At 52.0% G+C, this 14,578-nt stretch overlaps 1 protein-coding gene across 1 annotated transcript in view; it reads left to right on the top strand.

Annotated features, from left to right (window-relative positions):
- The window catches only part of LOC130107697 (protein TASOR-like), a 76,860-nt gene extending 65,236 nt beyond the window's left edge, over positions 1–11,624 (top strand). The window contains exons 20-21 of the mRNA XM_056274413.1: positions 2,708–3,797; positions 11,567–11,624. Of these exons, the coding sequence (XP_056130388.1) occupies positions 2,708–3,321 (614 nt within the window). The 3' untranslated portion in view covers positions 3,322–3,797; positions 11,567–11,624. The remainder of the gene's footprint in view (positions 1–2,707; positions 3,798–11,566) is intronic.
- The last annotated feature ends 2,954 nt before the right edge of the window (positions 11,625–14,578 follow it).

Genomic DNA, 14,578 nt, shown 5'->3' with positions numbered 1-14,578 from the left:
GCTCCAGGATCAGCCTCTACACCCTCCTGAGGACCCAGAGGGAGGACGGTCATACTCGACCCCGAGTGACCGCCGATGAAATGAAAGAAGCCCTTTTGTCTCCCTGTCAGAATTTTGCTGCCTTGCAGTTGCTGGGAAGGAAACGCTAAGCTTTCAACCCTGTGATTGGTGGTCCAGCTATAATTTTACAGAGATCCGACTCGTCCGAGCAATAGTGATTCAGTGAGAGAGTAATTTCAAACGGCAGTAAAACTGACGAATTATAGCTTCCCTCTAAATGAGCGGGGTTTGTTATTGCGATCTTAATGACAACTTCCGCCTGTTGCAGGGAACATGAATCACAAGAGAGTGAAAACAAAAAGGCGATAAACTAGCCAGCTAGTTAGACTGTTGGTTCACGATGGAAGCCGTTAATAACTTTACCGCTAGTGAGGAGGACATTGTTGCAAAATTTATTATTCCTGCCGTTTTCAAGATTAACTTTTCTTTCTGGAATTTTCCCCCTTCTCCCCAATTATATCGGGCCAATTACCTGATTCTTCTGAGCCGTCCTAGTCTCTGCTCCACCCCCTCTGCCGATCCGGGAAGACTACCACATGCCTGCTCCGATACATGTGGAGTCGCCAGTTGCTTCTTTTCACCTGGCAGTGAGGAGTTTCACCAGGGGGACGTAGCACGTGGTAGGATCACGCTATTCCCCCCAGTTCCCCCTCCCCCCGAGCAGGCGCCCCGACCGACCAGAGGAGGCGCTAGTGCAGCGACCAGGACACATACCCACATCCGGCTTCCCACCCGCAGACACGGCCAATTGTGTCTGTAGGGACGCCCAACTAAGCCGGAGGTAACACAGGGATTCAAACCGACGAACCCCGTGTTGGTAGGCAATGGCATAGTCCGCCATGCTACCTGGATGCCCAAGATTCACTTTTAATGAAAGTTGAAGTTAATGGGCACAGGAAGATCTACACCAGAGCTTAATTTGGCAAGTTATTTAAAATCTAATAGGCTGCCGGGCCAACAGATTTTACTTTGGCCACCACTGCCATGACGGTTTATTTGGGAAAACGGTCATTATGCAGAATTACTGGTCAGTCTGTAAATTTACTGACTCAGTGGTCGTTATGCACACATTTACTGTAGCATCTATATCTAATAGGCTGTTGTGCCAATGTAATATTATTTATTAACAATATTACTTGTTGGTGGTTGTGGGTTCCCAAAACGCCATGATCGCTGTTCCCTGTCCATGGTACTGAAGTGTCTGTCGCTGACGGTCGCTTGGCTGTGTGTGCTCTCATGATGTGCAGGCCTACGTGTCATTTTGTTGGTTTTGTGTGGTAGGAGAGGGTGGCTGTTGTGCGTTTTATACCCTGGCCTGTTATCATCATATCCTGTTGAAGTGCACAGACAGCTTCTGTGATGATGCGGTTATTTTTAAGGAGGATTTGCATTTTGTTTGGACATTAACTGTCTTTTGTTTGGTGATGACTCACTAATGTGTTGTTTGCTCATTGAGCGGAAGGTGGACAAACACCCTGGACAGGTCGCCGGTCCATTGCAGGGCAGACAAAGACAGACACATTCACACCTAGGGGCATTGTAGTATCTCCAGTTCCCCTGACTTCATGTCTTTGGGCTGTGGGAGGAAACCGGAGCCCCCGGCACAAACCCACTCAGACACGGGGAGAACATGCCCCGACACGACAGACATGAGGAGAGCATGTCCTGACACGACAGGTGAATGCAATTAAATACCTGGTAGAATAGAAAACCAGCGGTACTCTAGTTCCCCAAGGACCTCATTGAGAACCACTGGCTCATGAGGTCATTTGTTTGAGGAAAAAAAAAAATCCAATTCTGGTTCAGCTACTCCACCCCCTTTGCCATTCCGGGGAGGGCTGCAGACTACCACATGCCTCCTCCGATACATGTGGAGTCACCAGCCGCTTCTTTTCACCGGACAGTGAGGAGTTTCGCCAGGGGGATGTAGCGCATGGGAGGATCACGCTATTCCCCCCAGTCCCCCCCCCCCCCCCGAGCAGGCAGCCCGACCGACCAGAGGAGGCGCTAATGCCGCGACCGGGACATATACCCACATCCGGCTTCCCACCCACAGACACGGCCAGTTGTGTCTGTAGGAACGCCGACCAAGCCGGAAGTAACACAGGGATTCAAACCGCTGATCCTCATGTTGGTAGGCAACAGAATAAACCGCCATGCCACCCGGACACCTCTTCAACCGGGCCTTTCTGTGTGGAGTTTGCATGCTCTCCACATGTCGACGTTAGTTTCCTGTGGAGGCGTGTTAGGGTCATACTCCTGCCGCTTCCCATAACAAAGCCACTCACCCTGAAACTGGAGTTGTTGCCGGGCCACCGCACTGAAGCTTAATTTTCCCACAAGTGTCATTAAAGTTACGTTAGTTTTTCTGTTGTCGGTAATGTGTGTTTTTAAACCCAGACCGTGTCTGTGTAGCTGAAGTTGCACCGATCCTTTTCGCCAACTCCTCAGATCTGGCCATTTCCCCCCCCTGCTGTGTTTGGAAAATGCACACAAACGAAACTTGCTCAGTGCTCCGGCAGGGACACGCGTGTAAAGCATCATTTTCAAACAAACTCCATATACCAGTGTAAACTTCATAGCAGTGATTCCCCTGAACCATGACCATGCAAGATGTCCGTTTTAAACAAAAGTCTTTCTCTTACAGGCGTAACAGACGAGGGATCTCAACACAAAGAAGAGGAGAGGAGGAACCAGGAGGCGACACCCTCACCCCTGTCCCCGACTCCACAGCCTGTTGAGGAGATGCTGGAAGAGGAGTCAAAAGAGGGAATGGAAGAGGTGAAGGAGAGAGGAGTAGAATTGGTGGAGGAGAGAGAGGAGGTGGGGATGCAGGTATTGGACCGGGTAGAAGTGAAAAAGGAGGCGATAGAAGTGATAGAGATACTAGATGACTCCCCCCCTCATTCTCCTCACGCTTCGTTCAGAGACATTGACAGGATCTTGCAGCAGCACCTGGGCGACTTCTCCTCTGAGGTTCAGCACGTCCTGCAGGGGGAGAGTATACACTACAGCGCCGAGGGCACGGACACACTGCCCCCGAAGCCGCCAACGCCATTTTCCCATTACATGTCTACGTCCAGCCCCTTCCAGTCGGTCCAGGGCAACGTCAACTTTCTAAGGCACAGCATCGGTGACATACTGCTGGACTCCAAGTACGTCGAGCTTTGCCAGCAGATGGACGCTGACGCCACACTGTCCAGCAGGATCAGTGATTTTGTGGCTGGTATCAGAGCAGCTAACGCCAGCGGTGACAGCTAGCGGTGGCGCATTGGTCAGTCGGAACACTTGGCTGCCCATAAGAGGGGAGCTCTGGCGTCACCACACCACCGGCCAACAATTTTCAGATGACCCAACTGTCTCACACACACCCTCCAAAAGCCATCTGTCTGTCTCTACCTCCGCATCTGTCTGTCCCTCTCTATATGACCCTGTCTCATAGCAGTTAGTGGAAAGTCCTTTTGTCTGATCTGACCACCCAATTACCGGCACCACCACCTCCCCTCACCCCCCCCCCCTCCCCCATGTTGTGGAAGGGCACTTCGGTGATGTCCAGAATCAACAGCAACACACTATCAAACAAAGACCGGGGGAAGGCTGTGACTCTAATCAGTTAAGCAAAACTCAAACGGCGTCCCTCAGAAAGGAAACGTTGAGCTTTAATGCATCCATAATTGCCCATGAGCCGTGGCGTGCCGAGAGTAGGCACACTTCCCTCCAACTGCTCAATACCGCAGGTGATTTCACATATTCCCACCTTCTGACCACTCACCTCACTCAAACCGTTTCAGGCAACGTGTGTGTGTGTGTGTGTGTGTGTGTGTGTGTGTGTGTGTGTGTGTGTGTGTGTGTGTGTGTGAGCACGTGGTTGTGTGTGTTCATGGTGGTTCAGGTGATTTGCATGGGAAAACCATACACACATATTCTCACAAGAAAATTCAAGTTGTTGTTTAATATATTTAATTAAATACTTTTTTATGTACGATTTTTTTTACATGTGCAGATTTTATAAACGTGTAAATGTTTCGCCCGAAAACACTGAAAATACAATATGTTCAAGATTTAAATGGTCTTTTCTGCATCATTCTCGAGTTCTGCAGCATCGCTCGTCTCTGATGTTGAAGCGCTCCATTAATGCAGCTTGGACGTCAGCTTCTTGCTCTGGTGAAGCGTGCACTGGGGGGGTGCATGCTCACACGCGTGTCTGGGAGGTCTTCACAAAGCGGTCACTGTTGTCTTCACAGATGTTGTGCAACAACACGGCACGTCAGCACTATTTTCTCTATCATGTCCACTTTGCAGTCCTTTCTGGCTGGACCGGACCAGCAGGCCAGCCTTACAAACGCAACGTCCCTGACTGACTGACTGAGTGGTTAGTTGGATACGACTGGGCCGCTGGATCCAAGCGACCAGCGACGTCGCTGAAGTTACACGATTGCTCGGCCAACCAGCGACGCCCCTGGTAAACACAGAAGTGGGCGTTTCCCTGTCGGCCGCCACTCTGTCAACATGAGCAGGCGCAGCAGTTCCCGCTCGCGTGCTGAGGAGCGGAATATATTGGTGCTCGTGGGTGCTCCTGAAAAGCTAAGCACGGGACGTTTTCCTGCTCTTTCCACATCTGGTTCTTTCTGCACTGGAACCGCCCGGCGTAGAGCGGAGTAGAGCGGAGTAGCAGGCAGCCCGGCGTAGAGCGGAGTAGCAGGCAGCCCGGCGTAGAGCGGAGTAGAGCGGAGTAGCAGCCCGGCGGAGAGCGGAGTAGAGCGGAGTAGCAGCCCGGCGGAGAGCGGAGTATCAGTCCGGCGTAGAGCGGAGTAGCAGCCCGGCGTAGAGCGGAGTAGCAGGCAGCCCGGAGTAGAGCGGAGTAGAGCGGAGTAGCAGCCCGGCGGAGAGCGGAGTATCAGTCCGGCGTAGAGCGGAGTAGCAGTCCGGCGTAGAGCGGAGTAGCAGTCCGGCGTAGAGCGGAGTAGCAGCCCGGAGTAGAGCGGAGTAGCAGCGCGGCGTAGAGCGGAGTAGCAGCCCGGCGTAGAGCGGAGTAGCAGCCCGGCGTAGAGCGGAGTAGCAGTCCGGAGTAGAGCGGAGTAGCAGAGAAAACAAGAGTAGCAGAGAAAACAGCTCTCCATGTGCTGAAAGGCACCAGAGAGAGAGAGAGCGCAGTTAAAGACGGGACCAGTAGGATTTTCCTGAAAATCAGTGTGTACACTCATTCAAAAATAACCCCTCTCCGGGCGTCCCGACAGACACAACTGGCCGTGTCTGTGGGTGGGAAGCCAGATGTGGGTACGTGTCCTGGTCGCTGCGCTAGCGCCTCCTCTGGTCGGTAATGGCGCCTGTTCGGGGGGGGGGGGGGGGCTGGGGTGAACAGCGTGGTCCTCCCACACGCTGCGTTCCCCTGGTGAGGCTCCTCACTATCGGGTGACGGGGAGGCGGCTGCAGTGGCGCCCCCAGAAAGGTTTCATAGGGGCGACCAAATGGGGCCACTGAACATCTCGGGGTGGCACACCAAAACCAGAAGCCCTGACTGAATTTCAGGAATTCTATTCTGCTGTTGTAGTGTACTGTATAAGCTAGTTGGAAACCCAATATGAGAGTTAAGGAATCGCATACTGAAATACTCGGGTTTCTTTTCTTCTTCTTTTTTTACAGTTAATGTTACTAAATATCTGATGTGCATAGACTAATACCAGTACAGTTAACATTTTGAGTTCCGCAACGATTCTCTTTTAATGTGTTGCGCATCTGTATATATTATAACATGTTAGACGATTCATTGTTATATTGTATATGTCCAAAAATGAAAAACCAAACAAAAAAGCATAATCATGGTCAACAATATACATTTTATTATAGCCTACTCCCAACCTATTCATTAGGCTATGTAACCGAGCTATTTTCTCGCCCGGTGCGGGATTCGACACAGGGTATACTGCACCACAAGGCGACATCACTAACCGCTCGGCTAAAGGGTCAGATCCTCTAGTTGATCGGCCAGTGGGTCTTATTAGTAGTTTACAGCTACATTAATTTGAATACAGCTTTATTCTCCCGTTGCTAGGTAGACGCATATTATGCGTAATCTGATGTTTGGAATACTTCCTGTGCGTCGTACCGACAGTGCTCAGCAGCACTGCGGCGCCATTGTTTAAAGCAGAGGTCAGTTGTTGGCATTTCAGCTGGCTAGCTTTACGGACCACCTCGCCAAATCCCCAAGGGTATTAGGAGGGCGGTTAGGAGATCTTTTCGGGGACGGCGGGGTAAAGGACACACATGAAGAAAGCGGAAGGTCGATGCACGGAGAGAGAGAAGGAGACATAAACCTTATGTCCCTTCTCTCGTCATGGGCAACGTCAGGTCGCTAGCTAACAAGATGGACGAGCTAACGGCGCTAGCCAGGAATTGGAGGGAGTTTGGGGAGTGTCGCCTCGTGTGTTTCACTGAAACATGGCTGCACCAGGACGTCCCCCACCACAGCGTTTCTATCGACGGCTTTCAGACTGTTCGGGCCGACAGGGATTGCTCAGGAAGTGGTGAGAGCAAGGGTGGAGGAGTTGTTATTCTCGTTAACAACAGATGGTGTAATCCTGGACACAAGGAACGTATTTGTTGCCCGGACATTGAACTGTTAGCCGTGGGACTCAGGCCATATTATTTGCCCAGGGAAACCTCACATGCTGTTGTGGTAGCTGTTTACATCCCCCCCTCTGCCAACCTGATGGCAGCGTGTGACGTCATTCACACCGCCAGAGCTCATCTTCAGACACAACACCCGAGTGCCCTCATCATAATCTCGGGTGACTTCAACCATGTCTCCATGGTGAAAACCCTGCCCAGCTTCGCCCAGTATGTGAACTGTACAACCAGAGAGGAGAGGACACTGGACTTGATGTATGCTAACATGAAGAGGCTTACAGCTCTTCTCCCCTTCCTCCCCTGGTAAGTCAGATCACAACCTAGTATATCTGAACTCCTGCTATGTGCCCCTCGTAAAACGGCAGCCTGTGACCACAAAAACAGTGAGGAAATGGTCGGAGGAGGTCTGCGTGAAACTCCAGGGCTGTTTTGAGGTAACAGACTGGCAGGCTCTCTGTGAGCCACACGGGGATGACCTGGATGGGATCACAGGGTGCGTCACCGACTATATAAACTACTGTGTGGACTGCATTGTCCCTGAACAGACTATCCATTGTTATTCAAATAATAAGCCATGGGTAACGAAGGACATCAAAGCCACCCTGGACGAAAAGAAGAGGGCCTTTAGAGTCGGCAGTAAGGAGGAGTTGAGAAAAATACGAGACCTTAAAGTGAATCAAGGAGGCTAAAGATGACTACAGGAGGAAGTTGGAGCAAAAACTCCAACAGAACAACATGAGAGGGGTCTGCAGTGGCATGAAGACCATCACTGGTTTCAGGCTGACTGGCAGCAGAGCAGTGGAGGGCCGCTTGGACAGGGCCAATGAGCTTAATGTGTTTTTTAACAGATCTAATGCAATGACCCCTCCCCGTCCTCCCCTGGTCTCATCTGTTGCCTGCCCTCACCAACGGTCGACTTCACTGCCCCTCCCCCCCTCCTTACATCCCTCCAGCCTTCTAGTGGGGGCCCTAGTCCCCCCCCCCCCCAGGTTCCTGGACTACTGGCCCTCTCCATCCTGACGATCCCCCACCACCACCACCACCTGTAACACCTACAGCGTGCTTCACGGTTGACCATGTCAGAAGACAGTTGTTGAGACTTCATGCAAGCAAGGCGGCAGGCCCGGATGGTGTTAGCCCCAGGGTGCTCAAAGCCTGTGCCCTCAGTTATGTGGAGTGCTTCACCATGTCTTCAACATGAGCCTTAGACTTCAAAGGGTCCCCGTGCTGTGGAAAACATCCTGCCTTGTTCCTGTGCCTAAAACGTCACATCCCAGGGACTCCAAGGACTACAGACCAGTAGCATTGACTTCACACATTATGAAGACTGGAAAGACTCATCCTGGAGCAGCTTCAGCCCACGGTCAAGCCACACTTAGTTCCCCCCCAGTTTGCCTACCAACCCCAAAGGGAAGTTGAGGATGCCATAATTTTCCTGCTTAAACATGCCTACACCTGCCTGGATAAGTCAGCAAGCTCTGCGAGAGTCATGTTCTTTGACTTTTCCAGCGCCTTGAACGCCATCTGGCCAGCTCTACTGGGCGAGAAGCTGACAGCAATGCAGGTAGATGCCTCCCTTGTGTCCTGGATTGTTGACTACCTTACTGGTAGACCACAGTATGTGCGCTTGCAACACTGTGGGTCAGACAGTGGTCAGCAACACTGGGGCTCCGCAGGGGACAGTCATGCCTCCCTTCATTTACACCCTCTACTTAAACTAGCACACAGAGTCCTGCCATCTTCAGAAGTTCTCTGATGACTCTGCTGTAGTCAGCTGCATCAGTAAGGGCGAGGAGGCTGAGTACAGGGCTGTGGTGGGAAACTTTGTCACCTGGTGTGAGCAGAACAATCTGCAGCTCAACGTGAGTAAGACAAAGGAGCTGGTTGTTGACCTGAGGAGGGATATGTCACCAGTGACCCCTGTCTCCATCCAGGGGGTCAGTGTGGACACTGGAATACAATGAGTACCTGGGGGTGTATTAAAGTGGACTGGGCTAAGAACACTGATGCCCTCTACAAGAAGGGACAAAGCCGTCTCCACTTTTTGAGGAGGCTGAGGTCCTTGAACATCTGCCAGACAATGCTCAGGATGTGGTATGAGTCTGGTGGCCAATGCTCTCCTGTTTGTTATTGTGTGTTGGGGCAGCAGGTTGAAGGTAGTGGATGCAAACAGGCTCAATAAACTGATCCGCAAGGCTGGTGACATGGGGGTGGAACTGGGTTCACTGGCGGCAGTTTCTGAGAGGAGGATGCTGTTGAAATTACGTGCCATCATGAACAATGTCTCCCACCCACTCCATGACGTGCTGGTTGGGCACAGGAGTACCTTTAGTAATAGACTCATTCTGCCGAAATGTACCACAGAGCGCCACAGGAGGTCATTCCTGCCTGTGGCCATCAAACTCTACAACTCCTCCCTCAGACTCAGACACTCTGAGTTAATGGTCACTGTACTGGTCCTGTCGAGTTCTGCTTGTTTGTGCTGCGATAGTGCAGTATAGATAGGGTGTTATGTGCACCATGCTTGTTGATATATTTTGTTCATATCTCTATTTCTTATTTAGCTTTTATTTCTGTTTCTGTTTTCTTATCTTGTTAGTTTTTAGTTATTAGAGCGTGAGTGTCTAATAGAACTCAGTTTCCCCCTCGGGGATAAATGAAGTATTCTGATTCTGATTGATTCTGATTCTGATCAGAAGCATGTTCTGCATATGCGACTCGTGGCTGGCCGTGGCCACCCCTGGCCACCCCTTGGGGGTACCACTGGGCGACTGGCGACTCCACATGTGTTGGGGGGGGGCATGTGGTGGTCTGCAGCCCTCCCCGGATTGGCAGGGGGGGTGGAGCGGCGGCCGGAATGGCTCAGAGAAGTGGGGTAATTGGCCGGGTATAATTGGGGAGAAAAACAGCCCCCCCCCCCCCAAAAAAAGTCCCTCTCCATCATCACTTATGAGCCCCTGGAGGTGTGAGGTGGTGTCTGTATCTGCAGAGTCCCCGTCCTCTGCCTGTAGTTTCTTACTTTGCTGTGTACGGGACGTTTCTGGGCGTTGACCTTTGGGCAGCGGGACTCTATAAAGTAGCGATCCGATGCCAGATGGAGATGATAAGCTTGCAACCAAGAGGAAGCCACCCACGACAACGACGGACACGGCGCCGAAAAGCCGCAAACGCAGCGAGGCGAAACGCCAAGTGGACAAAACTCGTTCCAGCACGAGAGAGAATCCGGGGCTCGGCTTTCACCTGCTGGCGAGCACCGATGGAGAGGATGGGGATGAAGAGCGACGCGGACACTGGGGATGCGTCCTGGCAACCGCGGTGAGGGGGCGTGTCCCTCTGGTGTCCCTCTGGTGTCCCTCTGGTTTCGGTGAACCGGGGAGGAGGGGCCAACTTTGTTGCGTTTACAAACCGACAAATCCAGCTCGTTCCCTCTGCAAAGCTCCTTCTTGGAGCGCTTGTTTCTACAAAGGGAAGAGACGGTTTCGTTTTCTCTTGCAAGCCGAAAGATTTGCCGTCGCCAGAGACAGAGGAGGAGGGGGCGGCGCGGTGGTACGCCACACCCTGCACCGCCGTTACACATCAGCCTCGTCTGAAAAGCCATGCAGCTCCAAACGTCTGAGTACAGCGTCCACAAGAGAGAGGCACGGCAGGACGAACAGACCACCACTGCTCGAAACGGATCTGTTCCGCAAGGTGGCGCGCCTCCCTCGTGCAAATGGTGCTTCTGTCCTCATACCCGTCCCCCGTGGTGTAGAACACAGAATCGGAAGGTTGGCTATTATTATCTCAACTTCCATGTGGAGGCGCCACTGACGCCAATTTGTTAAGTGGTGTGGAAACATGCCAGCACCTGATGAATGTGCTTTACTTCGCAGATCACGGTGTATGCCAGGGCTGAGTGGGCGGGGCATAGAAAGGAAGTGGCGGGAACTGTCCCAGACAACTGGACCGGTGTCGACGACAAAACCATTGGATGTCCACAAACGAGGGCGAAGGCAGATTTGCTCAGTCAACACCCCCCTCTGGGTGACTGGAGGACAACACCCCCCTCTGGAGGACTGGAGGACAACACCCCCCTCTGGATGACTGGAGGACAACACCCCCCTCTGGATGACTGGAGGACAACACCCCCCTCTGGAGGACTGGAGGACAACACCCCCCTCTGGAGGACTGGAGGACAACACCCCCCTCTGGATGACTGGAGGACAACACCCCCCTCTGGAGGACAACGCCTCCCTCTGGGTGACTGGAGGACAACGCCTCCCTCTGGATGACTGGAGGACGTTCACTTTGTTGAAACGTAAAATGACGTCCGGTACGTTGTTATTAATGATCTAATAAGGTTAATTCCTCTTTGTCAAATATAGAATTTGTAGGGGGGCGTCCGGGTAGTGTAGCGGTCTATTCCATTGTCTACCAACAGAGAGGTCGCCGGTTCGAATCCCCGTGTTACCTCCGGCTTGGTTGGGCGTCCCTACAGACACAATTGGCTGTGTTTGCAAGTGGAAAGCCGGACGTGGGTATGTGTCCTGGTTGTTGCACTAGCGCCTTGTCTGGTCACTCGGGGCGCCTGTTTGGGTGGGAGGCAGAACTGGGGGGAATAACGTGATCCTCCCACGCGCTACGTCCCCCTGGTGAAACTCCTCACTGTCAGGTGACAAGAAGCGGCTGGTGACTCCATATGTATCGGAGGAGGAATGTGGTAGTCTGCAGCCCTCCCCGGATCGGCAGAGGTGGTGGAGCGGCGACCGGGACGGCTCGGAAGAGTGGGGTAATTGGCTGGGTACAATTGGGGAGAAAAGGAGGGGGGGAGTTACAAGGTTAGTGCTGATTATTTTAATGACTGATGCTTCCTTTTATTTTATACACGGTATCTGTTTAGGTGCCGTTGTCAAGGCGCCCTCCTCTCCCATTCCACCAACAAAGGTGACAAAGTCCATCCGGATGGGATCTGCTGGATCTAGCAAAAGGTTCACTGGTAGTAAGCATCCGTCACTTGAATCTACTAATTTGTCATGTACATAATTTGTTCTTGCATAATCATAACATGAAAATGGGTAATCATTTACATGTGCTCTTTTCACACCCTGGACATGCAAATCCAGCCGGGTCTCACCGGCTGGAGAATGCTGGGTCTAGGGACAACAGGGACAGGTCCACAGGCAGTGAATAAGCATCACATTAAACCAGTCACCCCTAATCCCAAATCATTTAGTCAACTACGTCGGATGTGAATCCAGTTGAATCTCAGAACATATTTCTTCTTTGTGTATTCTGTTTATCCATTAACATGCCTTTAGCTGTACATTAACTGTTTTATTTTTCAGACTCTGGACATTCAAATGTAAACAGAGCCAGCCAGTTGAGGGGTGCTGGGCCCAGTCATCAGTCCAGCCACAGTGATGGGTTTCAGCACAGCAACCAGTCCAGGCACTGGGACGGGTCCCAGCACAGTGACCAGTCCAGCCACAGAGATGGGTCCTAGCACAGTGACCGGTCCAGCCACAGAGACCGGTCCCAGCACAGTGACCAGTCCAGCCACAGAGATGGCTCCCAGCACAGTGACCGGTCAGGGCACAGTGACCAGTCCAGCCACAGAGACAGGTCCCAGAACAGTGACCGGTCCAGGCACAGTGACGGGTCCCAGCACAGCAACCGATATTGACACAGCGACCAGACGGGACATGACAAGCAGTCCAGGCACAGCAACCGGTCCCGACACAGCGACCAGATGGGACAAGACAAGCGGTCCAGGCACAGCGACTTGTCCAAGGACCGTAAGTATTCATCAGAACACTTATGCAATTCACTGTGGCAAGAGTGTAAATGTTCTAAAGTAGCGGCAGTGTTGAGGTGGTGCATGTTTTGGTTTTGGTTTTGACTGGTTTTGTGTTTAACATTCGGACAACCTCATGGTTGACCTCTCAAGCTATTGTCTATCGAGTGGCATCATGGCCACAATAGGTGGATGTCTCTGCACTGACCGAGCTTGACTGACTGCTGAGCACAGCGGAGGCAGGAACTAGGCAGTGGGGCTGCGCAGGTTCCTCCAGACTGATGACAGTCGTTTTGGGATTGTTGTGATTATGAAACGGCGTGGGACTACTGGGGGAGGGGGGTGTTATAATGGAGGATTCTGATTACATACAAGTTTGAATTACTTCGAGGAAATTCTCTTTTACTTTGGATTTTTCGAACTTGATTTGGGGGAAAAGTGAGAGCCCCAACATTCACTCATGTCTACTTCAAATCACTCACCACTTTGGCCGTTCACAGTAACGGGCTGGTAAAAAGTAGTGTTCTGTGTAAGATCTACTTCCTGTCTCTCTACGTTGATCAAGCGTTCAACAAACTGGTATTTTTACAAATGTTTTCTTTCAGATTCTGGTGTTCAAACGCCGATCTCAAGATCCTCCAGGAGGTGTTCCCCCCAGCAGAGTGACGGGTCCTCTGCACGAGTCCGGTCGTGCAGGGTCTCGGAGGGAGGAAGACTTCAGATTTCCGACGCCCACAGCAAGTAAGAGCTGACGTGTTGGAGGCAGGATCAAAAATCCTCCAGCATGAGCAGAACAGGACATTTAGCACTCGCAGGTTAAAGTTTGTACAGCTGTTTACAGATTAGCAATAGCATAATTTTTCGGTGTCCGGGTAGCGTGACAGTCTATTACATTGCCTACCAACACAGGGATCGCCGGGTCGAATCCCCGTGTTACCTCCGGCTTGATCGGGCGTCCCTACAGACACAGTTGGCCGTGTCTGTGGTTAAGAAGCCAGATGTGGGTATGTGTCCTGGTCGCTGCACTAGCGCCTCCTCTGGTCGGTTGGGGTGCCTGTTCGGGGGGTAGGGAGAATAGGGGGAATAGCGTGATCCTCCCACGCGCTACATCCCCCTGGTGAAACTCCTCACTGTCGGGTGAAAAGAGGCGGCTGGCGAGTCCACATGTGTCGGAGGAGGCATGTGGTAGTCTGCAGCCCGAGTGCACGCTCATTAGAAAACAGTGTTTTTCATTAAGACACCCACTGAGAGCTGGAGGCGGGACGGAGCCTGACGGAGGCGGCCGCCTCGTCATTCTCTATGCAGGAAACACCCTGGCTGAAGTGAGCCGGGGCTTCCGTGTCCTACCACCTCATTGTGTCACAGTCGACCAACATGGCAGGCATGTGAGCAAAGCACATTTAACTGACGTGAGTTGCCTGTGTAGAAACCTGACTTGGATGGTAAAGAGGAGGGGGTTCGACAGGTGCAGGGGCAGTATGTCAATGGAGCTATTAAATGGTCATCTCCCATCAGAGGTTTTGTTTAACTGGTTCCACAAAACGACAGTGTCCCAGAACCACGCCTCTTTAGTCCACTCTCTCGCCCATGCTGCAGTTGTCTGGAGATTACTACATACAGACGTCATTTGTAAATGGGGCAATTTCTGTTTCTCCAGGCTCTTCACCAACCAGCCGATGGCAAGACTCAATATGAACGGGGAGGGGAAGAAGCAGAAACTGCCTCTGGAGACAACAAAAACTTTCGACGCAATAAGAGGTACACGGCATTTCCCCCGTGTCATTTAAAGGTATACTGTGCCGGGATTTCCTAAAAAGCGGTGTAGACTCGTACAAAAGCAATGCCTCCCAGTCTTCACTTAACCACCCACTGGAAGTGTGTGGCGGTGTATTTATCTGCAGAGACTCTGCCCTCCACCTGTGTGTTCTTATTATTTTGCGGTGTTTGGGATGTTTCTGGGCGTCAGCCTTTGGGCGGTGGGTGTGTAGCCTCCAGCCAATCGGCTCTATGCACAACTGTAGTCCCCTGACTTCCGGGTTTCTACTGTAGCGGTCGTACCAGTTTCCTGTTTGTTGGCGTGTGCTGTTGACAAGGCCATATTTTTTGCGATGCCTGCCA

The sequence above is a fragment of the Lampris incognitus genome, chromosome 2 (assembly GCF_029633865.1).
Source record: "Lampris incognitus isolate fLamInc1 chromosome 2, fLamInc1.hap2, whole genome shotgun sequence".
Lineage (NCBI taxonomy): Eukaryota > Metazoa > Chordata > Actinopteri > Lampriformes > Lampridae > Lampris > Lampris incognitus.
The sequence above is the reverse complement of the archived record's forward strand: the minus strand, read 5'-3'. Positions and strand labels throughout refer to the sequence as shown.